At 43.2% G+C, this 26773-nt stretch overlaps 1 protein-coding gene across 1 annotated transcript in view; it reads left to right on the plus strand.

Annotated features, from left to right (window-relative positions):
* HECTD4 (HECT domain E3 ubiquitin protein ligase 4) overlaps positions 1-26773 on the plus strand; it is a 64877-nt gene that overhangs the window by 21904 nt on the left and 16200 nt on the right. The window contains exons 14-59 of the mRNA XM_041489164.1: positions 664-734; positions 1246-1351; positions 1934-2054; positions 2879-3007; positions 4183-4307; positions 5340-5493; positions 5774-5874; positions 6649-6847; positions 7724-7870; positions 8743-8849; positions 9181-9414; positions 9548-9740; positions 9895-9999; positions 10083-10171; positions 10484-10659; positions 11331-11466; positions 11613-11754; positions 11847-12013; positions 12520-12666; positions 12936-13120; positions 13528-13681; positions 13918-14198; positions 14626-14815; positions 15625-15706; positions 16267-16469; positions 16652-16787; positions 17389-17571; positions 17801-17971; positions 18389-18558; positions 18886-19001; positions 19706-19809; positions 20026-20187; positions 20316-20464; positions 20691-20770; positions 20894-21057; positions 21513-21750; positions 22179-22315; positions 22485-22611; positions 23226-23363; positions 23472-23608; positions 23759-23919; positions 24103-24284; positions 24667-24872; positions 25195-25325; positions 25484-25689; positions 26528-26707. Of these exons, the coding sequence (XP_041345098.1) occupies positions 664-734; positions 1246-1351; positions 1934-2054; positions 2879-3007; positions 4183-4307; positions 5340-5493; positions 5774-5874; positions 6649-6847; positions 7724-7870; positions 8743-8849; positions 9181-9414; positions 9548-9740; positions 9895-9999; positions 10083-10171; positions 10484-10659; positions 11331-11466; positions 11613-11754; positions 11847-12013; positions 12520-12666; positions 12936-13120; positions 13528-13681; positions 13918-14198; positions 14626-14815; positions 15625-15706; positions 16267-16469; positions 16652-16787; positions 17389-17571; positions 17801-17971; positions 18389-18558; positions 18886-19001; positions 19706-19809; positions 20026-20187; positions 20316-20464; positions 20691-20770; positions 20894-21057; positions 21513-21750; positions 22179-22315; positions 22485-22611; positions 23226-23363; positions 23472-23608; positions 23759-23919; positions 24103-24284; positions 24667-24872; positions 25195-25325; positions 25484-25689; positions 26528-26707 (7022 nt within the window). The remainder of the gene's footprint in view (positions 1-663; positions 735-1245; positions 1352-1933; positions 2055-2878; positions 3008-4182; positions 4308-5339; positions 5494-5773; positions 5875-6648; positions 6848-7723; positions 7871-8742; positions 8850-9180; positions 9415-9547; positions 9741-9894; positions 10000-10082; positions 10172-10483; positions 10660-11330; positions 11467-11612; positions 11755-11846; positions 12014-12519; positions 12667-12935; positions 13121-13527; positions 13682-13917; positions 14199-14625; positions 14816-15624; positions 15707-16266; positions 16470-16651; positions 16788-17388; positions 17572-17800; positions 17972-18388; positions 18559-18885; positions 19002-19705; positions 19810-20025; positions 20188-20315; positions 20465-20690; positions 20771-20893; positions 21058-21512; positions 21751-22178; positions 22316-22484; positions 22612-23225; positions 23364-23471; positions 23609-23758; positions 23920-24102; positions 24285-24666; positions 24873-25194; positions 25326-25483; positions 25690-26527; positions 26708-26773) is intronic.

The following is a 26773-nucleotide window of genomic DNA, read 5'->3' on the forward strand; positions in this document are numbered from 1 at the left end:
AGACAGGCATGAAGTGCTCCTTTGAAGTGATTGTGATCTCAGTGGGGGAATTCACATAGAAAGGACAGAGTTCATCACAAGTTAGAGGGAAAAAGTCTCCACCTGGAATGTTTCTGTAGAGCTGGGATGTTCCTGAAATGTTCCTTCTAGAATCTTCTGTGTAGCTTAAATTAAGACTTCTATAGAGCCAGTCTCCAAAAAGCACAAAACTGTAGCAGTGGTGATTCCTTGATTATTGTGTTTGTATTTTCCACTGTTCTTAGCACAGAGAAGCCTCAGCTCTTACCCCATCACCAGAGTTTTTGGGGTTTTCTATGAGCCATCATAATTTTTCCTGACATCTGTTTCTTAAACTAATTGTGCTGCCCTGTGTGCAGGTGATGAATGGGGAGTTTTCCAGGGGGAAGCAAATAGCTCTTGGAGAAGCTTTGGGACCTAAACAATAACATATAATTGATTACAAGAGATTCTTGGAGAAAACAGCTGCTTATGTTCTAAATATTGGTGCTAAAATCTGCAGGATGCTCTTCTAAGCCTTTGCACAGACATTGTAAATGTTCCATCAGATGCTGAGTGTGTGGTGCCATTTGTCACATGTCCACTGAAATGATTTTGCTCACTTCTAAATCCATCAAGTAATGCATGGTTTTGTTTTTTCCTTAGCTCTGGTTTAAATATCCTGTATCCTGGAGAAGCTGAAATCAATAATTTATTGAAATTGGTCTTAACTGAAGGTGAGAATGTCTTATTGCCTGGTGAGAGTGGGGTTTTTCTGAGAACAAAAAATCAAAGTACATCTTGAGCTTAGAGGGAGAGCAGTGTGGGATATTGAGCACTACTCTGCTTTAAATCCATGCTTTTCTAGGAAATTATGGAATGCTTCAGCTTCCAAGAGGATGCATGGCCTAGGGTAGTTCAGGTGGGGGAAAGGAATATTTAAGTACCCAATAATGAGAGGTGATGTTAGACCTCAGTGAGGGAGAATAATGTCCTTGAGTTTACCAGGAAATGGGAATCTGGCCTTGAAGCAGCTGATGCTCAGTAATTTGTTACTTCACAGGAATGTAGTGCAGGGAATTTCCAACAGTGCCATGGGCAGGGAAAGTGCTCCCAGTCTGGGGCAGCAGCTCTGGTCACCCTGGGAATGCAGCCATTCCTGAGCTCTAGTCTGTGTTAAATGAGGTATTAGGGAAATAAAATCTGTTCTGTAAAATGCTGCTTTGCAAAAGTTTATTTCCCTTTCAGGAGAGAGGAACAGTGGCCTCTCCCAGCTCCGGGATGTCATCCTGACCAATTTAGCTGAGCAGCTGCAGAACAACAGATTTGGAAGTGAAGATGATGATCATTATAGGTAAAAAGCCTCTGTTTATAGGGTATTTTTCTGTTACTTGCTTGAAATGAACTTGCAGGAACTTCTGCTGGAATTGCTTGGTGTGTTCCTGCAGCATGACCTGAGTGGTGTTTGTGTCTGTGGGGGAAGATTTCATTAGGGTGAGGAGAGATTTGATGTTTTAGGGCAAACTTTGGATGCTTCTGTACCCAGTCTGGGTTTGGAATTCCTTGTTCTTTGCCATGTTCTTGGTAAATTTGAATGATGATTTCATAAAGATGATTTTATAGCATTTCTCTGCATATCATAGGTGACTTTCCAGCAGTAAAACTGCCAGTCTCAAGTACCTGTTGAAGTTGGGAGGAGTCTTTTATAGGAGCCATAAGAAATCACAGATTTACATCAGCACAGTGCAGCAAACCCCTGGAAATCTGTTGTAATTGTTAAACATTTCAGCCTTGGGGTTTTTTGTGTCTGATTTGAAGTTTGATCCTTGTTTAGGTTTCCCATAATGTGTCATCCAGCTTGCAGAGTGAGCTGAGCTGTACATAATGCACAGTAATTAATGATTAACATTTTCCACCTTTCTTGCCTTTCTGGAAGACTCAATGATGAGCTCTTGCACTACATCCTCAAGATTGTTGTCCGAGAATCTTGTGTCTTAATCACCAAGTGCCAAACTGTATCTAAAGATGACTTTCAAAGGCTTCTTTCAACTGTGCCTGTAAGTAAAATGTGTTTTGATAAAAGTATCTCTGCTTTTGGCTTCTTTTTCTCCTTGAATCAATCCTCTTCACTGAGTACAAGGAGGTGAAACTTTTATAGTTGTGTCTTAACAAATCCAGGAGAAGAATTGTCTTTTGTTTGTGCTGTGCAGGGAAGAAAAGAATAATTTCTCACAGCAAAGGAAGTTATTCAGTAACGCTGGAATGGGTTTATGCACGGATTTATTTTCTGGTTGCTGTTCAGTTTAAGTGAAGTTTATGGATCTCAATATTCAGCTTAAAGAATCAAATATGCAGTTGTGTGTTGTGGTTCATATAGGCTGAGAGAGTTACCAGTGACAGACAGGAATGAGTTAAAGCTGACATTTGATGGTAACATTATGGGCAGGTGTTTTCAGCAGGATCAGCTCCCTGAGAAAGGCAGGCTGAGCTTCCATAAAAACTGGGAGGGAACAGGATGTCCTGGTCTATGGGGAAGGAGTGGCATGGAACCATCACCTTCAGGAATGTGAATTACATTTATCTCTCTGGTGGCACAATCTTTTCAGAATTAATTAATTCTTAGAGTTCCTGAATATTGCTATAATGTTCCAAACCTGAAAAAAGTTATACTGCCTCTTTATATTTTTGTGAGTTATTTCACAAAATTCAGCATTTTGCAACCGGTTTCTTTCCTTAAATATATAAAATTATTTCTTTGTTCTTTCTTTTTTCCTTCCTCAACCTTTTTTTTCCTCTCTCCAACTTCCAAGTCTGAGGCTTGCCTGACTCAGGGTTCATGAAGGGTTTGGATAATGCAAAGTTTTACTTATTTGTGTTCAAGGCTGCGTCCTCGTGCTTGCGGTACCTGATGGCTGTGCAGAACCACCTCCTCAGTAACACTATTTTGATTAAACCTGATGACAATGATGACAGTGACAGCTCCTTGCAGGGAGAGACATTGAAGGTACAGGTAAACACCAAGTTTTATTCTAGTATGGCTCTCTCCAGTCAGTGTGCCTGTGACACCTTGTTCCTGCAGTGCGTTTGCTGTTTGCTGGTGGTTCATTTCCTTTTGATAGAGTTAATTAGCTGGAGATCAGGGAAAACCAGTCCAGAGTAAAATCTGAGTTACTCTGAGTTCAGGATTCCAGCTTGCATTCCCTAATATCAGTAACAGCAGACACTTCCCTTCCTAAATATACGTATAATGAGGTTTTAAGTAGATTTTAATTAGTATGTGCTAGTAGGATTTGTGGCATGGGAATTTCCTTTCCTGGACATGTTACCCCAGACACTTTTTCCTCTCCAAATCACTCAGGTGGCCCTTGAAAAAAATATTGTTAAATAAATAGAAAAGGGATTTCTTATTTCCTTATCTGGCTGTTGCGTTTTTGCAGTTTAAACGAACAAATGTTGTGCAGAACCACCTCCATCATTTGTCTGAAATAGAGAGACTAAAGTTTGTGGCAAGGAAATTGTTAGAGGACAAGGTTTGAGGACAGGCTTTGGTTGGTAGAAGTTTATTAAAATGCTGCATTTCACACTGCTTCATCCAACTGCCAGGTTTGCCCTGGAGTGCAGGTTGTCTGCTCAGAGTAGTTTAGGTAATAATGCTTCCCTAATGGAATTGATTTCTGAATTTTTGCTGTTTTGCTAAGCCGGTTTTCTCTGCTGCTCTTTGAGGCTGTGTGTGTTTGTGAGCTGCTGCAGTTGGAAGTGATTTGTTCAGGCTCATTGAGTAAATGCTAAATATTGGAGTATTTTTCTTGTCTCACTATTCACGCCGTGTTCATTGTTCAGTTTCTCTCTCTGCAGTGCTCCTCATCCCTGCTAGGACATTGTGTCACCAGTCCTGTACCTTGGCTGGCTCTCAGCTCTCTCCTGTGCTGGACTTGGGGCTTCCTTCCCTCTAGAAACTGGATGTGCATCCTGTAAAACATGCACCTAGTTTCTCCCAGCACTTTGGGGCTTAACATTAATCAAATTTAAGTCTTGGATGAATCTTCTGCTGCAGGCCTGCCAGGTCACATTATCATTCTTTTCATTTGGAAATCCATCTTTTTGTTCTGTTGTCCTTTTTTCGGGGGGATTCTTTAAGAATTTAAGTATCCTGTAACTCTTTTTTTTTTTTTTTTTTTTACTTAGGAACTCAAGACCAGCATTTTGTCTCTTGCCACACAAATTCTGACAGGATGTGATGAAGTCTTAGAAATGCTGCAACAAGTCACTACAGCACTAATTAACAGTGACATTTCTGACAGGGAGCAAAGGTAAGACAAGTGGGAGGATCCTAATTTGGAAACAGGGAGCTGCTGCTCTTTGTGGCTTATTGTACAAGCACAGTTAGCATTAATTATTCTTTATCACTTCATATTTGAGCTTTGAATGCCCAGGAACTGTTTCTTCCTGTAGCAATTGTTTAGCACTCAGCTGGTGGAGAATTTAGAATCACTCTCTGTGTCAGTCCTGATCATCTGTAGGTTGATATTTCTGTAGGAACCTCAAATTGAGAAGGTTTTAGTCAGTTATAATGGTATTTATGAGTAGGATACCTGGAAATAAACTGTAATTAGCTAGGAATACTCCTGTAAGCTAGAACAATCTGTTTATTTTTAAACTTGTGATTATTACATCCCTAGTAGCTAGATTAGATATTTATGCATGACAGTCCCTGGGTGTTGTTTTATGTCCCACATATTCCATCACCTGCCCTTCTCTGTCTCCCCTCCTCTTAAAAATACACCTTGGGAATGGGGTGGAAACAAAAGCTATGAACTTTTCTCTCCTCAAACAAACAGCTCCCTGTCCCAGCTGTGTTCCAGGTTTCACTTTCTGCTTCTCTGTGCCTGCAAGATTAGTTGTGTTTATTGACAGCACACAATTCCTGGGTGATATTTTCATATGAGTTTGTGTTCAAATATATTTTTGTAGCTGCAGATCCTTTTCAAGTCCTTTGAGCTCCATGTGCTGGGAGCTGATATCCACACTGGTGCATTTGTGTTTGATGGGGACTTTCATCCTGTGCCCAGGGGAGCTTATCCTTCTCTGAGTAATTATTAAACTGTTGATTTACTGTCTCTGCTCTCAGATTGTTCAGTAAAAATTGTCAGCAATTCAAGGTCACTGGCACTTGGGAGAAATTGTAGTGGTTTCAAGATTGTTTTGGGGATTTTGTTAATATAATGCAAACATTCTCTGCTGAATTTTGAGTTGCTGTTACAAGATGAAACAGAAGTGACTAAAAGCAGAAGTGCTGCTCCATGAAAAGAGTTGTTCCTCTGTAACTTTGGCTCTCCTTCCAGGTTAAAAGGCCTGGAGCAGATCACAAAGGCCACCATGCTTGGCCACCTGCTGCCTGTGCTGCTGACATCCCTGATGCACCCAAACCTGCAGACCCTGACCATGGCTGATGCCCTGATGCCTCAGCTGGTGCAGCTGGTCCTTTACACCAGCCAGGTACGGGCTCTGTGCCACCCTGGGCTGCCCAGGGCCAAACCTGGAGCCTGCAGCCTCCAAAATGCTGCTCAGCTTCCTCCAGACACTCATCCACACACCAGAGTTCAGAGTTTCTCAACAGCTGCCAAAGCTGCTGATGCTGAATGTTAAATTTGACTCCTCCAGGAGTACTCAGTCGGGATTTATTGTCAATAACAATAATTGTTAATTATTTCAATAATGAGCTCTTAAAATGCTTTACAGTTTGCATGTCCCTAACACTGTGTATTTTGGGCCACAGACTGCACTGCTGCTTAAAACCCAGTCTCCAGTTTTCTCAGAACTGAACAGTTCCCCCAGTTGTGCTCCAGAGCAGAAAGGGAAGCAGTTACCTGATGAGAGGTGATTTTCTTTACATTTGGGTATTTTCATGGGATAAACTGAACTATAATGTCTGTTTGACCATTGCTGTGGGACAAAGCAGCAGTTTTTATTTGAATTAATTTTTAAAGGTATGCTGGAATGATTTCTAAGGCTGTCTCAGTTTTATATAAGCTTTTGCAAAAGGCAGTTAGTTCCAAATTTTGTTCTGTATATAGAATTAAACTATTAATAACTTCAGGTTGTTTACACAGAGTATGGTTCATTTTGGTTTTTTTCCTCATCTCAGGCATTAGAAATTAAATCTAAATGTTTCTCTCACAATAAATTAGGCTAGGAAGGACCATCAGGAGAAAATGTAAATTGCTCTGGCAGCATGAGATACAGAATTAAAACCATTGCAAAGCTATTAAATGGTTTAATTTACAGAGAAATAACATTTTTAACTCCTGCATTTAAATGCTGTTTCTCAGCTCAAAGTTTTCCAGCTCCTGCTTAGGAACAAAAACAAACAGCTAAAATCAAATAAAAATGCTTATTTGCAGCATTGGAGAATTTGCAATACTAAAGAATTCATGATAATGGGATTTTTTTGTGTATAAGAGTATATGTAATCAAAGAATAATGATGATAATATATATAATACATGAATTCCCTCAATACAGTCGTGCCTAAAACCAGGAGTCAGTTCCTTGTCTCTCTGTGTCAATACTGAGAGGTGATTTTTAAGTACTTTATTGAATGACAGAAATCTCTGTGCTGTATTTTAGGCCAAATTTCTCACTCTAATTTCAGGATGCTGGAAGAGAAGGAAGAGCCAGGATTCCTGACTGGTTTGAAGATCCCTGCTCCCTGGGCTGCTGGGAAGACTGTGGAGACAGTGCATCCTGTCAGGGATAACTATAAATTTAAGGAGACTGTCCACATTCCAGGAGCTCGCTGTTTGTATCTTAGATTTGACAACAGATGCTCCTCCCAGTATGATTATGACAAGGTAAGCAAGGGCCAGCTCAGCACCTCTGCAATGAGGGAACTCCCTCCAAAAAAGTGGGAGTTCTGCCATGGGATAGATGTGGGAGGCTCCAGGGATTGGGGGGTTGAGGGGTGGTTTGGGTTGGTTTTTCCCCTCAGAAATTCTGTCAGTTTTGGTTTTTTAAAAAATTATTTCAGGCTGGCTCAGACTGTCCAAGTTTGACTTTTCTCATTTTTACTCATGTTCAGTTTTCCTTATTTCCTAAATTTTAATCCAGCTGCCTCTTTTGATCAGCACAGTTGGTTTAAACTGGGCAGAACTGGAGAGGTTCCTTTTTCCCTGATGATAAAGAGCTTGTTTACCTGGGTTAATAGGAACAAATACTTCAATTTTAAGAAAACAACCAATAGCACTTACCTACTTTGTATTATCAGAGATCTGCTTGTGCTGCTTGCTGAGTGCTGCTGTTTATTCTTTGGCATAGATGCTCATAAATAACTAATGGGAGTATCTTTAATCAGTAATGGGTGACATTAATATTGAACTCCCCAAAAAACCCTAATCCCACCAAAGTCATGGCAAAACTTTGGCTTTGCTGGGAGCGGGATCAACCCCTCACTGCTAGGGAAGGAGTTTGTTCTCTGCCTCAGGGCTGGCAGTCAGGATTGCTCCTGCTCTGCTCCCAGCCCTGCTGTGTGAGCAGGGACCAAGCCCCTCCAGTCCCTGTGTGCCTCAGTTTCCCCATCTGTAAAATGGGGATAATAATACTTAACCCTGCTGCCCTCACCGAGCCTGTGAGGATCGGTTCACGTGCATGGAGCGCTTCGAGAGTCGAAAGCGCGGTGGAAGTGCTAAGTATTATTATTATTATTAGGTTTTCTTGTTTTTCTCTTACAGTCTAACAGTGTATTTTATGTTTTGAAGTTGGTGATCTATGCTGGTCCTAGCACAAACAGTAGGAAGGTTGCTGAGTATGGAGGCAATACACTGGGATATGGCAGCCGTAGTGTCTTAGGAACGGGGTGGCCCAAGGACCTGGTGAAGGTACAGTATTCCCATCCACCTCCTTCCCATAGAAAATTCCCTTTGGAAACCATGCCCAGCCCATTTTACCCTCCTAGCTATGCATTCCAAGCTTTTAAGTGTACAGTTATCCATGATGAGATCCCTGCTCAGTGAACTGTAGTGTCCTTGGGGGAGAACTTTAAACTTGGCTCTGTGTTCCGTGTGATGCTTCCCTTGGAGTTTGTTTTGTGTCTTCCTGGAATTCCTGATGGAGATATTTGAGTCCTGCAGTCTCTAATGGCACTGCTCTTCTCCTAAGTACACCCTCCTAGGAGAAGTTCAAGGCAGATTCTCTTAAAGTCAATTTTTTGGATAATAACCCCCAAATATTTCAAGTGGTAAATATAACAAATAAAATCCAACCATTTCTGTTGGATTTTAAAATTTCATTGTTGCTTTTGGTAATAAAACTAAGAAGAATCTATCGAACTTCTTGAAACCTCAGCATTTCAAGGCTTTGGCAGTGTGTCCCCTCACACTCTCTGCAGTGTGATTTTATTTTTGTTCAATATATATTTGTGCTGCTACATTGTCCCACACTAAAACTGGGCTTATTTACATAACAAAAACACATTGTAGAAAGAAATTAAGAAGTAATAAACTGGAAAGCAATTTCAGACAAGAACTCCATTGTTCACAATTAAGGGAATTTGGTTTATTTTTCGCACATAGGTTTTGATGCTGTTCTTTTAGCAAGCTCCTTGATTAATTTGTTGTCATTTTTCTGATTGAAGAGCTTGTCTGTCTTTCTTCAGGAAGAGAATTGTTAATTACTGCCTGATTTTTTGCAGAAAAACAGTGAAAATCAAGGTTAAATAACACACTGATAATTTCTGCTTTTGATTTTACAGCTATGGTGGTTCTTTTTGTTTTACTGTAGTCAGCCAGCAGCAAAATTAAGTTTTCCACTAAAAGACACCTTTACAAAAGAGCTCTTAAGATCTAAACTTCTACAAAGGTAAAAAAAAAAAAAAATCAATTTTAATCTGATTGGTTTTTTTCTGAGGGGAAGTGATTTCTTGTGTTCAAGTCTTGTTGCTTTAAGGTGATGTTTGGATCATTTTTCCTGTAGTTTGTTCAGCAGTTTGTGTGGCCTAAAACTGAGGGAATATTCTCTAAAACAGAGGGGTTTTTAGAGTAAAAGGAGGGTTTGGATTATGCTTGGTACAAGCCACACTTCAAATATTAATATTTAATCTTTGTAATGTGTCAACTGAAGTGTCTTTCTCAATAAGGGGAGAATTAGAGAGGGGAAAAAATAATTTTCATTGTTTTTTACTCCTTTTCAGGTGCCAGTGGCAGGTGGAAGCCAACGGGGTCATATCTCCAGCCCTTACTCCAAGCCCTTCTCCATTGCCTCTCACCATAGAGGAGGACAGGGAATTCACATATCCCTCTGATGTGCTTGTGCCTCCTGTTGGACACTACTTTGACCTGCCCAGGATTAGGCTGCCCCCAGGAATCATGATCAAGCTCAGGGAAATTTCTGGACGTGCTCGGCCTCAATTTAGACCCAGTATAAAGTAAGGAGTCCTTGTTTCCCTCTGAGTTTTTTACCTTGTTTGTGAATGCAGCATCTGGTGATTTATGAATATGAATTGTCCAAGTTGGTCTCTTACTCCTGATTAATGAGTTTGGCTTTCCCTGGAACCCTAGGGAAGTGATCCAGCCAGAAGTCATGGAGGAGATGGTGGTTTCATGTGTGATTAAACATCTCAATTTGGTTGATGCTCTCCAGTCCCTGATAAATTTCCAGTACCAGGAGGAACATGCTGAGGAATATGATTTACTTTGTAAAATTATGGGAGAGACCTTTAAGAAGCTGAATGCCATGGAGAGACAACTGCAGGTAAAAAGAAAATTATTGAAAACAACAAAAGGCTTGTTTTGAGAGTAAAGATGTATTTTAGTACCACAGAAATACCAAATGTACTCAGATTTCTTCTTCTAAAATCTCTTCTACACCTTAAGTGCAACAAGTGTGATTTTTTTCTCTTTATCAGAGTGTGGCTGAGCTGGAGCAGAAGTGGCAGAACGAGGTGGATGATGCCATGCACGGGAAGCTGGAGAACAATGTCCCCTTTTTTTATGATTATCACTTCAATGAGGTGAGCCCTGCGGCTGCTCTGGGTGCTTGTGCCTCACTCTGCTTCCTCAAAACCTGCTCATCCTTCTCCTTCCCTTTGTTCAGAGCAAGATGAAGGAGCTGGAGCTTCTGTGTTCAATGAAGGAAGTTTCTTTTGATGGGAGTGATCTTGAGAACGTGGTCCTGGCATTAAGGTGGGTATTAGTGAACATTTAGACCTAAAGGAGGGGCAGCTTCAAGGCAATTCCAGGGAATTCCAAAAGAATCTGATGAAATTATTAGAAACTTCTGTGCTAAATGTATTCATATTAATACCTGCAACTCCATGTGTCTGCTAAGGAATCACTTGTTTATCTCTTCCATTTTTTTCTGCTCTCTCCTTTGCTGGCACAGAACAGACTGAGGCCATAAGTTCTCTTTAGCTGACCTTTCCCTCAGTAACACTTCCTTTCTGAAAGCATTCAAACATTGACTTGGCTTCTTTTACTTCCCTTTTGTAATCCTAGGGAGAAGTTTTTCCAAGAGGTGAATTCACTGATCCAGAAGACCTCTCATCCCTTAGCAAAGACAAAAACCTTGGTGAAGAGCTTGATGAACAGAGCAGAGCTGTTGTTGCATGTGACCATTGCAGCACAGTCTGGGATCACAAGGAGCATATCTGGGACCCCTGCAGAGACTCCAGGTACATCTCTCATTACCAGCATTTTCTAAAGATACCTTTTATTTCTTATTTTTACCTCTTTTGCTTTAAATTAAACCATTTTTCCCTAAATTAAATTAATTCTGTTACAATAAATAAAGTTGTGTCTTTGTTTTCTGATTGCCGTGAGGATGGTAAATAAAAAGCTGAGTAATAATAGGTGGAATTTAAACTTAATTCTCCTGATTTATTGAGGAAAAATACCTAACTAAATCAAAAGAAATCTGATTTGAAACAACACCTGAAAACAGGAACATCCTCAGAGCTGGCTTTGTATTTTGTTTGTAGTGAGATTTAATCAAGTCTGAACTTTAACTTCCATGCTCTTTACATATTTCATACATTAATAACTCGCAGTTCTCCTTCTAAATTTCCAATAAGTAATTATTAATATGTGCTGATTATTATTTTTAAGGCTACATTTGGAAGTTTATGAGTTGAAGCCTTCACTTCCAAATCTCTTCCAAACTCTCAGCAGGGTTGAAAACAGGAAAATTCTCAGATCTGAGCTGCACATTCTTGCTTAGACTGGATTTTCCCCACCCTATGTTTCAGCTTCCATTGGGATATCCACCAGTGATTTTAAATCCAGTTTGTAAATAATTCCCTGCTCCAGGAATGACCTTTTTTATTACTATTTTATAATACTTCAGCCTGTAAATCAGCCTCTGAGACCAAGGTGATCTCCCACGCCGTGCGCCAGCCGGTGTTCCTGCGCAGCATGTCCGCCCCGTCCGACCTGGAGATGATCGGCAACGAGGACATCGAGTTTGCCCGGGCCAGCCAGAGGTACAGCAGGGTTTATTCCTTCCCTTCACACCTCTGTGCTGTCCCAGTGATCAGCTTGATCAAATTTACCACTGCCAACACAGCAGCATTTGTGGTGGTTGGATCAGCTTCCTGCTGCCTGGTGAAACATTCCTGTTCCCTCGCAGGCGCCGGCATGTCACCAGCCACAGGAGCAGCTCCTTCACCCTGCTGCAGTCCCTGGCCATTGAGGACAGCAGGGACAAACCCACCTACAGTGTCCTGCTGGGACAGCTCTTTGCCTTCATCGGGACAAACCCCGACCAAGCTGTACGTTGTTATTTCATTTCAAATTCCAGCTTGCTCAGAAACAGGAGGTGCCTTGTTCGTGTCTAACAAAAATCCCCTCCCATACCTCACAGGTGTCCAGCAGCAGCTTCCTGCTGGCTGCCCAGACCCGCTGGAGACGTGGCAACACCAGGAAACAGGCCCTGGTGCACATGAGGGAGCTGCTGACGGCCGCTGTGCGTGTCGGGGGCGTCACCCACCTGGTGGGCCCAGTGACAATGGTGCTCCAGGGAGGGCCAAGGTGGGTGCATTTCTCCAGAATTCAGTAGTTTGGTCTCTGTGAAAGGGAATAAATTGCATTGCACAAGGGAAAGCCGGAAGTGAGTAGCTGTGAGGGCACAAGTTGGCAGAGCTAAGGTTGCAACAAACACTTTGACTCTTGTGGGGTGAAAAGGCAGAAACTTCTAAGAAATGCTTTTATTTATCAGTTGATGAACTTTTCTTTCATACTGGGCTGACATGTACCCAGGTGTGTATAGAGGATGTCCTTCACTAGCTATTAGTGGTAAATTCAGCTGATACTGTCATCCTAATGTAGTAAATGTTTTGTATTTTGTTTGTAGTTAGAATTAATAATGTCTGAGCTCTCTTGTTCACATGTTTCATATGAGAAATGAGTGACTTGCAGTTTGCCTTCCAAGTCTCTCTTGAATAATTCTTAACATGCACTGATTATTATTTTCTTAAAGCTACATTTGGAAGTCTGTGAATTGAAGCCTTCCATTCCCAATCTCTAACCCCCAACAGGATTGAAGAGCTGACCTGTGGTGGGATGGTGGAGCAGGTCCAGGAGGCTTTTGGGGAGACGATGACGTCGGTGGTGTCCCTGTGTGCCCGGTACCCCATCGCCTGTGCCAACAGCATTGGCCTCTTGTGCACCATTCCCTACACAAGGTGAGGAGGGACTTGGGGAAGGCAAGCGGGGCATCCACACCTGGCCTTAGTAGGCTTTGCTTTAAGAAGTGTTAAGTGGTATAAATACATCCCCTTTACTCATCATGATGAACATCCGGTTAAATTCCCTCACAATTCCACCTGGGGAGGACAAGGGAGAGGCAGAACCATCTTTTTGCCAAGTGAACTAATTAATTACTGAGCTAACAGCAAGTTCTGGATTGCTGTTGTGATGGAGAAGTTAATTCCACCCTGAATTTCTCCTGCAGGAGTGAGGAGAAATGTCTGGTGCGTAGTGGGCTGGTCCAGCTGATGGACCGGCTCTGCAGCCTGAGCAGCCAGACAGAGTCCAGCTCAAATGAAAAACAGACCAAGAAACAGAAGGTGGCCACCATGGCTTGGGCTGCCTTCCAGGTGCTGGCCAACCGCTGTGTGGAGTGGGAAAAGGAAGAAGGTAGGAATACTGGGAGTATCTTCTGCTGTGTGTGTTAGAACTGCCTGAGGAGAGGTGTAAATGTATTTAAAATAGGGCAGTCATTCACTATGACTTGGGACTCTGTGGATTCTTAAGAAGTGAATACAAAATTCAGTTGATTTTCTTCCTGTTTTTTTAATTCTGGCTTTTTTTCCTCCTCATGGAAATAATGTCAAGTTTTGCCACTTGATCTGTCTAAACATAATCAGAGAACCTGGAGATTCTGAGTGATCATTTGGCATTTCTCCTGTGGTAGAATTCACCCATAACACACTTAAACTTACACATGGCTGTTGGCTAATGGTGAATGTATCAGGGGTTATTTTTGTGGTGTGTACATTGATTTTTGTTGGTTACAGCTGTGCATTCTTCCATCCCTTCCAAAGGGGGTTCCACAGATGCCGTTCACTCTGGGCTGGCCAGGCAGGTCTCCAGCCTCCTCACCAACCACCTGGCCAGAGCCACTGAGTGCTGTGGCAACCAGGCTGCAGGGAATGATGCACTGCAGGATGTCCTCAGCCTTCTGAATGACCTCTCAAGGTACCAAGTCTTTCCTCTGGAGTATTTTCTTCCTGTGTATCAAAGCCCATGCAGGATCTCGTGTGGATTTTTTTAAACCATTCTAAAACTGACCCTTAATCTTAGTGTTTAATCAGTGCTGTCAAGTTATAGAAGAATTACTAAAGATGTTTTGTCAGACACTGAAATTGCTTTTAATACATCTTGTAAATAATAAATTAATTTGGTTTTAATTTCAAGATTCTTTCCCATTTCAGGAGTCACATAGGTAAAGCCATCCTGAGCCAGCCAGCCTGTGTGTCCAAGCTTCTGTCCCTTCTCTTGGATCAGCGTCCTTCTCCAAAGCTGGTCCTTATAATCCTGCAGTTGTGTCGTGCTGCACTGCCTCTCATGAGTGTTGAGGACTGTGGAAATGTGGAATTGCCTCCCTGGAGTTACTCAGTGCCCTCTCTGAACAGCGAGCAGGATGATCCCAGTGACCCAGCCTCCAAGATTGCCTCCCTGCTGCTGGCAAAGCTGGCAGATTACGTCGTGCCAGGTACCAGCAGCTGTTTGGTGGTGTGCCTGAGGGACTCCTGTTTCATGGAATCTTGGAATGAAAGGGACCTTAAAGCCCATCCAGTCCCACCCCCTTCCCCTCCTTCAGCTATCCCAGGTTGCTCCAAGCCCCATCCAACCTGGCCTTGGGCACTTCCAGGGATCCAGGGCAGCCACAGCTTCTCTGGGCAGCCTGTGCCAGGGGCTTTTGTATTGACAGAGAGCTCAAGTATTGGGAGGTATCTGATTTGTCACTGAGAGCAGGATATTCCTGTGACTTTCCATCTGCCTCCTAATTTCCCTGGCCTCAGGGAAAGTGGGTGTCTCAGTGATGTTTCAGGCACATCCCAGATGTGTCAGCATTAGTTCCAAAGGTAAGAAAATTCATGGTTATGTTTCTTTGTTTTCTTTTTCCTTTTTCCTTCAAGGCTGCCAGACAGTCCTTTCTCCAACTGCCTCTGAGCCAGATACTACCTTGGCAAAAGCCAGCCCTAAAAATTCCATAAAAGGTGATAAAGATCCTGGAGAAGAAAGCGAGGCAGTGGATGGTAAACTCTCTATTTTTATCCATAAAAGAGAAGATCAGTCCTCCCATGAAGTCCTTCAGCCTTTACTAAGGTAATCTCAGCTCACAGCATTGGAATTAGAAACAATTTTGCCAATTCCTTTTATCTTCTCCTTTTTCCCAGTGCTGCAGCTGCAGAAAAATACATCCTTGATATAAGAGTAAATGGGAAAGCAAAGTGTCTGCCCAGTGTTTTGTGTTTACTGGCAAAGCAGTAAGATAATGCAAAGGAACATGGGAACATCTTCATCTGTCTGAAAACAATCTCATGAAAAATTAGCTACTTAGACTCAGTGTTTCTGATGGAATTTCATTTATCTTGTTTATGGCATGACATGCTGGGTAGGACTAACAAATAGAACTGTCAAGGCAAAATGGCTTTAAAAGCACTGCTTTAATAATGCATAAGCTGGACAATAATTTGCTATTAAAGATTCTTCAGTATTCTCAGCACCCACCTGGATGTTGGGATCACTGAATGCCAATGCTGTCACCTCCTGCATTTTGTGATATTTGTTCCACCTTCCCCCACTCCCCGGGTTGGTTTTGAACCCATACTCTAAAAATTACACTCAAAGGTACAAGTAAAAGGTGATCAATAAAAACCATTTCATGAGGCTTCTTCCTGAGGGGGGAAGGATTAAATTGCTTTGAATAACTGCATTCAAGAGGATTAAATTCCCTCTGTAAATGGGGTATGTTCTTAACTGCCTAATATTTCTCTTTCTTTTGAGCATTCAGCTGCAAAGGTGGCTTCAAATAATTTCAAACCACCCATAATGTATGGAATTGGACTGTGTAGCTCAGCTGTGTTTTCCAGCAGTCAGAACAAAGCTCCTGTGTTCTGTTTCCCCTCCAACAGTAGCTCAGAAGGTCGCCCATTCCGACTGGGAACTGGAGCCAACATGGAGAAGGTGGTGAAGATGGATCGGGACATGACAAAAGTAAGAGGAGAAATAAATAAAGAATTGCTCAACATCCTAAAAATTGGTGGCCAGGCAGAATTCTTGGGTTTTACTGATGTTAAGACCCCTTTGTTAAATGTTATTTTGTTCATTGTTTACCTCTGTAAATACAGATCAAATACAGGGGTAAGTGATGACAGAGAATTTCAGCTGATGCCTCCTATAGCCATTGTAGGTCAGGTTTAAGCCCCTTTGATATTCTCTCAAGTGCTAAATGCACATTGATAATGCAAATTTTAGGCCACACACTTGAATTAAAATTTCCTGTCTATTTTCAGACATGTTCTTCAGTGTTTGCACCAGAAATACTCATTGGTGGCTTTTTGATCAGAGAAACAGAACTGTTAATTCAAGAATGGAATGTTAAAGGCAGTGAATTTATCCCTGATCTCTCTGTAGATGATAAAAAGCAAGAGACAGAGCTTGTCTATGACTAATACACATCCAGGAGGGGGTTTTGCTGTGTTCTCAGCACTTTTACATGAGCAGAGTGACCAAACAGATCTGACATTTGCTTTCCATGGCAATTTCCTTTGCAGAGTGGCTGCTGTGAAGTCATTACAGAAGAAGCTGCTGCAGCTCTTAGAAAGGCAACCAAGTGGGCACAATCTGGGCTGATAGTGAGTGTGGGGCCACCCATAGAGACTGTCAATCCAGAGAGCACCAGTGGCTTGTCCACTGGGGACAAAAAGAAGACTGCACAAACTTCCATTTGCAGGGAGAGGAATTCAGAACTCGCCAGGTAAATCCCTTAGCCTGCATTTTGTTCTTCTCTCCACAAATATTTGCAGTGCTCTCAAATATAACCTGGCTGTTCATAAACTTTTTCTTTCTTTTTTTGTGTATATCTTATTGACACCTGAAGCTTCTTTTCATTCTGTGGTTGTGAACTGAATGGTCAAATTGCCTTTTTCTCCTGGCCAGGACGGATCCAGTGAGGCCGTTCATCAGCGGGCACGTTGCAAACAGCATGGCAGCAGAGGTGATTGCCCTGCTGCACAGCCTGCTCATGGCCCCAGAGTCCAATGCAGCCCAGATCTGGACAACAACTGCTGAAAAAGTGAGCAAACACAACCATGAGTGGCACATTCCTCACTGGGGGTTGAGTAGTTAGAGAATCTGATGATTAGCAAGGCCTGAGCTGCTCCTTTCTGGTTTAAACACAGGGTGCGGAGCTGCACAGACCCAGATGTCTCAGGGTGGGACAAATACTCAAAATTTACCCATCATTAGATAATGTGTTGTCATTCTTTTCAGGCATTATAACAATGCTTTTTGTTGGGGAGTTCCCTTGCCTGTGGCAGGTTATTCTACCTTGGCTGTTCTCTTGGCTGTGGCCTCTGAGGGTACAAAGTGTTGACTGGAACAAAACACATTGGTTTTGTGTTCCTCTGAATCCTGCAGCACCTAATCTATTCCTTAGGTGAAATCCTCAGCAAAAACTTTTGCCAAGATTGTATTTTATCCTAAAAGTTACCAGGGAATGGTCATGGCTTTGATGGTGCTCACACTTCAGAGAACTTGGAGTATTCTGAGTTACATAATTCTCTTCAAGAACAAAAATTCTTCTGAGACTGTGTGGGCTGGAGGCTTGGGGCATTGGTTTTTTGTTGGAATTGTGCTTTGAAGTCGTTCCCTGGTATTTTTGCTTCTGTCTTCAGGTTCTGTCTCGGGCTCTGATGTACATTCCACAGCTTGGGAAATATGCAGAGAGCATTTTGGAGAACGGGAGTAGCAGTGGAAGGAAACTGGCTAAACTTCAAAGGATTGCTCGGCAGGCAGTGGCTGCCCTGTGTGCTTTGGGTGGCTTTAAGGAGACAATTAAAATAGGTTCTGAAGTTCAGGTAATTCAGCACTGTTCATATTTGATATCCTAGATGAGAATTGCTGCTCTCCTGAGGTTTTCCCTGCACTGGGATCCTTGGCAGCAGGATGTGCTTGTGGAACAGCAGCTTGTGGAGCTTGTTTCCTAAAATACCCCCCTGTACTTGTGTGTGCAGTTGGTGTGTGATGTCAGACACTGATTCCTGGTTGTAACACCTTCAATCTCATGCAGCTCTTCTTTGGTTGTAGGTTTTAGGCAAAGGAATAGCAGGAAGCATTGGAGTTGTGGCATCTATTAATGAGCAAGAAGGTATAGCCACGGTCAAATTCCCACCCACCACTATAGACACTAGAAAGACCTCCCAGGCATCAGACACTTTAACTATTCCATTATCTAGGCTCTGTGTTCCAAGATCTGAGGTATGGGAGTTTTAAACATCCAATATTCAGTATAATCTCGATTCTTGCTTTATTTCTGTCACAGCATACTGACTATTAATCTACAGCACGTAAAAAAAAGTGTTTCATCTCTGCTTATAAATGATTTGTAATGTTTGCCTTATTTTTTAAAGCATATATTAACATGTTTAAGTTCTCATTCAAGTAACGTGAATATTCATCTTTTGTGCTTAAAGATATTCTGTTGCATACTGGGTGGGAGGTTTTTATGGTTAATTTCTGGCTTGGTTTGGGGTTTGTTTATTTTTATTTTATTGGTGTTTGGTGCTGATTTTGTGATAGTAAAATATAAGAATTAACTCCAGGTAATAAAACACCCTCATTTCTTAGAAACTAACTACTTGAATTTAACTTTTTACCGTGCCCCCCCACCATCAGGCATTGCCTCTTCATAAACTGTCCATTACTGAGAAGGTAGTACAGGCAGTCCAGTCCATGTTGCTCCCTCAGGAGGGAAGTCTCTCTATTCACACCTCACTTCCTGCAACAGGAGATGGCTCAACCCCAGTAATGGCAGTGGTCCGGCTCCTTGCTGAAATAAGAACCAGGTGAGTCCTGCCTTTGTGCACAAACATCCCAGGGAATTGCATGAGTCCTTGTGACCCTCCTAGGGGGGTGTGCAGCAAGGGACTGCACAAATTCCCCTTTGCTCCCTTTTAGTGTCTGGGTGTTGTTCATGGGTGTCCCTGCAGAACACTGAGCAAATGCTTCAATAAATCCATTTATGAAGCAGGGAAAAGCTGCCTTTGGGGAGGGTCCAGCTAAAAGCAGGGTTAAGACCACCCTTAAACCACCCTTGAATTCACTACTGTAAAGTCAGCTTTGGATTCAGCACACACTTTGTAACACTTTAAATGTATTGTTTTTCTGTTCAGAGCATGCCTGGTGATGGCTCAGCTGTTGGAAGACAGCTCATTCTGTGAAGAATTCATTCAACAGTGCCCAGCTGCTGTAGAAGTTCTGAATTTGGTGGCCCAGGAGTGCAGCCCTGGTATGTAGCCAACATCTTCTTGGCATTTTCAGGTCAGAAACAGAGCAACTTTTAAAATCATTTCAGTGTTTTCTCCTCCAGCTACCCAGAGTTTAGGAACTGGCACAGGACAGAGTGTCTTGTCACAGCTGCAGAGCTGCTGATGGAAGAACAGCTAATAATCAGCCTAAATCATTAAACAACAGGCATTAATTTAGGCCAGAATAGGATTATTCTGTATCAGAGAAGCAAGTCCTGGTTCTCTACTGCACTTTTCACTTCCCTTATGATATATATTAAATTCTGCCCAGCAGAAATCTTAGTTCAGGGGCAAGTTTTTAGGAACATGCCAGACAAAAAGTGGCTGAAGTGAAGGGTAGAAGAGTAGGAGCCAAAGGATTTAGGTGTCAAAGGGCAAGGACCGATTTTTGTGACAGTAGACATAAATTTTTTTTGCTTCCCTGCCTTTGCTGAACCATAAACTTGCTCACTAAAATGAACTTTGTCTTAATGAACATAATAGTGTATTTACAAACCAGATATAAAGTAAACATGAGAAGATACTTGCATATGTTAGATTTTACCCTTAATTCCGTTGCTCAGGTGAGTGAAGCTGATCAAACCTCCTCAAAGTGCAAACACTATATTTATTTCTGAGTTAAGATTGCAGTGTTGGGCTCAAGGGAGCAGCTGGAGGCTGATGCTGGTGTGGGTTGTTGTTGCAGGGGAGAGGCTGGTGGTTGTGGAGATGCAGTGTGAGAGGTTACGGATGCTGTACCGGGACTGTGCTCGGCCCCCTCCTCCTCCCCTGCAAGCAGACAGGAGACAGGTGAGCACAGGCACAGTGCTGAGCCCTCTGCCCTGGGAGAAACCCCTGCTGCTGCCCAAACTGAGGGCATTCTTGGAGTATTTAATGGGAATTTCTCTATTGGGATGTGATTTGTTGGAATTGTGTTAAATGTGCCCCTCATAAACCACGTGGTTGTATTTTAGTGGGTGACTTCAATTGTGATTGGTAAAATAAACTGCTCTGTTGTGTCTGCAGCCCAAAGAAATCACGTGGAGCCCATCCAGGGTGTTCCCCCCAGTGAGAGCCTGCATGTTCTCCTCACACCTCACTGCTGTGACCTTCCTGGCTGATCCCAGTGCAGGTGGGGGACTTCCTCGGGGCACCTTTATCTATGCCACCTCCCCAGTGCCAGTACAGGTGAGACCTCACAGCTCTCCAGCACTTTGTCATTGTATATCCAACAGGGCATGAAAAGGAAAAGCAAGAAAATTGCTTCTTTAAACTCTAAATGACTTTTTAAGATGTGTTATTATTTTTATTTCTAGGCACCATCATTCTACTGGGAAATTGAAGTGGTTTCCTATGGAGACACAGATGATGACACTGGGCCAATAGTTTCCTTTGGATTTGCCACAGAGGCAGAGAAACGGGATGGGGCTTGGACAAACCCAGTGGGCACCTGCCTCTTTCACAAGTAGGTTGGAAATGCACATGGAAAACCACGTTCAGTACATTTGTCAGCAGACTGGGGAGGAGGCTGTAGTGAGCAATATATACTTTTTAATTGAATGCTGAAATGGACTGGAATATCTTTGCAGAATCAGGAGGGTTGAGTTGTCTTTTGAGTATCACAGCTTTGGTGGGTGGTGATCCTGCTCTGGCTCAGTGCTCTGTCTCACTGTGTCCTTGTTGCCCCTCAGCAATGGGCGAGCAGTGCATTACAATGGCTCCAGCCTGCTGCAGTGGAAGAGTGTCAGACTGGATGTGACTCTTTCCCCTGGTATGTAACAGTATGGGTATGGCTAAAATCCTTATCTGCTCCATCAGAAAATCCTCTAAATATCAGGGAAATGCTGGATGAAAAAACTGATTAAATCCTTTATATGATTGTGTTTTTCTCCAGGTGATGTAGCAGGAATTGGATGGGAAAGAACAGAAGGAACTCCCCCTCCTCCAGGGCAGCCAGCAAAGGGCAGAGTTTATTTTACATATTGTGGGCAGAGACTTGTGCCCTACCTAGAGGATGTGTCTGGTGGAATGTGGCCAGTTGTCCACATTCAGAAAAAGGCAAGTTTGTAACAGAAATATGTCACTTAATATACTTTCAGAAATATAAAAACATTATATAAAATATTGAACCTGCTCTGTAGAAAAGCAAATTGATAGTTTTTACCTTTCTTGGGTAGGTTGAGGTATTCATTAGCCCTCCCAGGTGCATGTGTTGTGTCATTATTTTGGTTTTCCCTGCCCATTAGCACAGCAGTGTGCAGCTGGCCTGGCAGGATGCCTTGTGCCATGCCAGGAGCTCCTCTCTTAGCATTCCTGGCCAGCAGTGGCCTTGCTTCCAAGCACCCAGCTTGAAGCTGGAAAGCAGGCGAGTTCAAAGCCTGTCTTTAGCAGCTTGAGGCTTCCCAGACTGCCAGCTGGGGATCCTGGTGGCAGGAGAGGTGTGATCAGCTCCTGCCTGGGGCAGAGTGAGGGCTCAGAGCAGGATCTGAGAGCTTCCCTATGTCCTTTTGCAGAACACCAAGGTGCGGGCGAACTTCGGCTCGCGGCCGTTTGCCTACGCCGAGGGCCAGGCTCACCGCAACGCCGCCGACCTGTGCCTGGACCTGGCCGAGGAGATCAGTGCCAACTTCGAGGCCTTGCCCTTTGCCATGGCCTCTGACAGTGACAATGACGCTGGCACCAGCATCGCCTCCGACCCTGGCACCCACGGGCCCCCCTGCAGGATCGCCGCTGTCGCCACGGCTCAGCAACGTAAAGTGACATTCGCTCCTTTTAAAGCCCTCCCAGCAGAAATGGCAAGCAAGGAAATAGGATTTAAGCCCAGCCTGGCTGCAGTCTTTAGTCCTTAGGTAGTGGTTTTTTAGGTGGGGCAGTGCCACATGTCAAAGCTGTGTTTATCAGATTTTAGACGAGGCAATTAAAACATCTTCTTTGGTCTTCCTCTATGTGAATACACAAATTATTCATAATTAACGCAGCCTCAATGAGAAATTATCTCGTTAGGGCTTGGGATACAATAGGATGTCACGGTGGATTGGATCAGCCAATTGGTTATGCTGTGTCAAAAGGAATTTAATTCCCACCCCCTGATTGGAGAGCATGGAATGCTGTATGTCTCCAATTTCATGGGATGTCTTTGCATGCATTATCATCTCATTATTTCTGTCTGTGTCTTGCAGAGTATGACAGTGACACATCCTGCCACTATAAAATGGAGCTGAGCTATGAAAACTTTATCACCTCAGGCCCTGATCCTCATCCCCCTCCTATTGCAGATGATGAAAGTGATGATGATGATGACGATGATATTCCCAGGGTGAGGAATGTGGCAAACTCTGCCTTCTCTAATTTAGAGCCTAAAACCAGATCTTGTCACTTAAATTTTGAAATTTGACCACACAAGACTTCTTCCCGCTTCCCTTACAAAAATATAACTGCTGATAACTTATCACTTCTTGGTGTTTAAAACACTTTTGTCTTTGTAGGAGGATCACTATGCCCTCTTGGTCAAAGCCTGGGAAACTAAGGTTTTCCCTACAATTAGAAGAAGATTCCGTAATGAGGCTGAGAGGAAGTCTGGGCTGGATCAGATTAAAGGAGCTTTACAGTTAGGTATGTATTTATTTCCATGCATCTTGTTTTCTGTGATGTGCAGGAAGTCTGAGAGAGCAGTTGTGTTTCTTTCATATTTTACTGTATTCAGGGCTGGAAAACTTAAAAAAATCGCTTGCTGTTTCCCTCCAGTGCTTAGAATTTGGTTTGTGCTCATGCTTTTTCTTTAACACTTTTACTATGTTTGACTATTTAAATAGAGAGAAAATAGTTTCAGAAATAGTGACAGAATTTGTTGTGATGTGGATACAGAACTGTTCTGGAATAATAGCTTGGGAAGAAACTATATCTGTGCATTTTCTGTCTGTGACTATCAAGGCAAAACTTTTTAGGTTGAAGTAATAATAAGGGGAGGTTTGGAAATTTTGTAGAATTCAGCTCTGGCAAGACAATGTGTTTGTGGGAAAGTCACAATCAGAGCAAAGTAGGAATTCTGAGCCCCCATGAGAAGCTCAGGAAAAACTTCTTCAGGAAAACTCCCAATTTCCATCCTTGAGCCTGACTGAGAGGGTATTTAAGTACTTGGAAAACTCACCTGCTTGGGATATTAATGAGAATAAGAACTTATTTCAAGTGGCTGAGGGAAATAACTAGCATTCCCTCCTGTCTTTCAGGAATGGTTGATATAGCAAGGCAAACTGTTGAATTCCTGTATGAGGAAAATGGAGGCATCCCAAGGGATCTCTACCTTCCCACCATTGAGGATATCAAAGATGAAGCAAACAAATTCACAATTGATAAAGTACGGAAAGGTAAGGGCAGCACAACAGATCCTGAGGGGTAAAGAAAAGCTCAGGGGTTTTTGGGATCTAATTGTCACCTGAGGAAAACACCTTCAAAGTGGTGTCCCTTTCTGCCAGGTCTCACCGTGGTGACTCGCTCTCCTGACAGCAACAACGTCACCAGCAGTGCTGTAGGAACAGCTCTGCCCAAATTTGCCATTCGGGGCATGCTGAAGACATTTGGTCTTCATGGGGTTGTCCTGGATGTGGACTCGGTGAGTAAAGACACAATGAGAGGACATTCAGTGATCAGCATCACACAGCTGGGAGCAAAAACTGCTCAGGATGCTGGATTGGGGATCTCTTGGAAGGAAAAATGTGGTTCTAATTATCGTGTTACTGACAGTGCCGGTTTGGTGTTGCAGGTGAATGAACTGGTCCAGGTGGAGACTTACCTGCGGAGTGAGGGGGTCCTGGTGAGGTACTGGTATCCCATTGACATGTTGGAAAGGCCACCTGCAGGGTACAGGAGGACTGCAACCAACGGATTGGTCACCCTGGATAACACCAACATCCAAATTCACAGGTGAAAAAAGAGATGTGGTTACAAGGCACTTCAGTACTTGAATTTGAATTAGCTGAAGAGCATTTCCTGTAGTGCAGTTACCTGCTACAGCTTTGTTCTAAACAGTACAAACTCCTGAAATCTTACTGTCGTGGTTGGATTTAATGTTAAGGAATTAACAGAATTAATGCTTGTGTTCCCTAGGGAGCTGTTGAGGAGTGAAGCTGCCCTGGCCAAGCTCTACTGTCGCATGGCTCTGCTCAATATTTTTGCTCCCAAATCTCCCCACATGTTCACCCGGCTGTTCCACATTCCTGCCATCCGGGATATCACCCTGGAGCACCTGCAGCTGCTCTCCAACCAGCTTCTTGCACCACCTCTTCCTGGTAAACACTTGGTTTTGTCCCAGCTCTTCTTTGGTACAGTATTTTTCTGGGGACAAAAAAAAATTAATGGATTTGGTATTTCTTTATTAGCTGGTTAATAATGATGATATTTAAGAATGAGCTGGGGTGATCCCACAGCTCTGTGTTTGCCCTCACCAGGGGCTGGACTGAGGCAGGTGAGGGGCACAGCTGGCATGGGGAGGCCATCCCAGCCACAAGGCTGGGCCTGGGTGTGTCCTTTCTCCTGCTGACTTTTAGGCAAGGAGTTTTTCACTTAAAAACAGGCTGGGAATCTTTCAGGTGTTTTGCAGCTTTTGTTTCCCAGGCTATGTAAACATTTGGAGTGATCTCCAAATTTGGGCTTTTTTCCTTGTTGTTCCAGATGGAACCATCAGCTCAAGCTCCATTCTCCTGGCCCAGTCCCTGCAGCACTGCATCCATTCCCAGACCTGTGCTGCCACAGACCTCTTCTACCAGGGCAATTCCCAGGCCATCAGGGAGTGGCTCACCGTGGCCATCACTCGGACACTGCATCAGGGAGAGGAGAGTCTCTTGGACCTCACCAAACAGATCTGCTCCTTTCTGCAGGTAAAATACTCACTCATGTTTCATGAGAGTGCTGGGTTCCCTTCTCAGGAGCCCTTGTTCTCTGTGTGGCTGAAATTTCCATGATGCTGTCCCTCACAGGGAATTGTTTCTCTGGATGGGTTCTATTATCCTGATTACAGTGGGCACACTGAAAACAGAAGCAGCAGCAATGCTCTGGATTGAATTAAAATGAAGTGGCCTCCCACTGTGTCATAATTTGCAGTTAATTAAATACATTGGCTATAGAGCACTCTATAAATAAAGAAGAGGGAGGAGGTTTGCTGCTGTTTGGGATCTCTCATGATGAATTGTCCTGTTACAGGCGGCACCAGAACAATTTCCTGCTGAAGAATTCCCAATTTCTGAATCCAAGGTCAACATGGATGTGAATTTTCCTGGGGCTGCCTTTGTGATTGTGTCCTGCAAGGAAAGTCAGTCTGGGTTCCGAAAAGAGTGAGTCATGGAGAGGGGCAAGGCTGGCTGAGCGTGGCAACCCTGGGGATGGACTTACTTTGTATCACTTTTCTCTTCTCTGAGACTTACCCTGAGTGGTGGCTGGGATATTTCCCAGCTGGTTTGAGCCTAACCAAGCTGTGCTGCTCTTTCCCCAGCTCATCCCTGTACAAGGCCCCCTGGGCTCGGGTGCTGGTCTATGGGCTGGGGCACAAGGTGAAGAGGAACGGGCAGCTGAACCTGATCGAGGCCGTGTGCTACCCCCGCGATGCCTCCCCCACCAACACCGGCCTCACGCCGCCCCCCACCACCAACCAGTACCCAGCTGTCATCACCCCCACGGACAGGGTGCACATCAAACTGGGTGAGCACAGCCACTGCACGAGGGGAAAGCCTTCACTGTGCTCTCAGGGCTGAGAGCAGTTTCATTATGGCCTCTGCAGCGCCTTCCCGTGTGGTCGCCAGTCCTAGCAGCAGATAGGACAGGATTTTTGTACAAGGAATTCGTTCTTAACCAAAAAAGCCTGGTTTTATAAGCACTGTCAACCACGTGATTCTGATTTTTATATTCCAGGAGTTCACCCAGCAGTGTTTGTATTTGAAATATTTTATTCAAAATACTAATTTGTGCAGTGTTGGTGCTGTTGGTGTTTGAGGAGCTGTTTCAGATGGAGAGTAATTTTTTATTGCTTTTTTAGGTCTTTGTAGGACCCTCTTATCCACAGAGTAACACAGTGTAGCAATACTTAGGTCACTCCAGCAAGAAGAATCATTAATCTTCTTTTTACTCTTGCCCAGAGGGAGAGACAGTGGGATTTAGAGCAGTGAAGGTGACTGGCTGCAGTGAGTTCTTAAAAGTTCCCCTTGGAGATCCTAAAGTTCTTCTGCTTCTGTTGTTTTCAGTACCCATCAGACAGAAATAAAGGATTTTGGGGGAAGTTCTGTTTGTATATTTACATATGTTCAGGCTCATAATTTTTCTGTTTCTTTATGTGAATAAAATGTTCTCTGTACATTTATAATTACAGATTATAGTAACTTATCAATATAGAGAAACATTCCTATTTGTTTATTACAAGGTGCTGCAGAGAAAATTCTCACTTAACAGAAGTTTAGCCTTGAAAAAAATCCTAAATGTTACTACTTTGACTTTATCAATGCTCAGAATCATGATGAAGATTTTCTTGGACCTTTTTGCTTAGGAGTATCTCCTCCTCCTGGAGCTGTACTGGTCTTGCATTCCCTTCCCCTGGAATTCCCCCTGGCAATGGCATTCACAGAACAGCTCTTAACCTGGAAATTAGAAGATGGGGATGGAAAATCTGAAGATGAACTGGATACCATTCCTGCCTCAGTTCTCTTGCAAGTAGTGGAATTTTTAGGTGAGAATGGAGTATTTCCTTAGTAATGAGCACTGATAATGTGCTGGCTCAGGTGGAGAGCTTAGG

The sequence above is a fragment of the Pyrgilauda ruficollis genome, unplaced genomic scaffold (genome assembly GCF_017590135.1).
Source record: "Pyrgilauda ruficollis isolate IOZ18807 unplaced genomic scaffold, ASM1759013v1 scaffold9, whole genome shotgun sequence".
Lineage (NCBI taxonomy): Eukaryota > Metazoa > Chordata > Aves > Passeriformes > Passeridae > Pyrgilauda > Pyrgilauda ruficollis.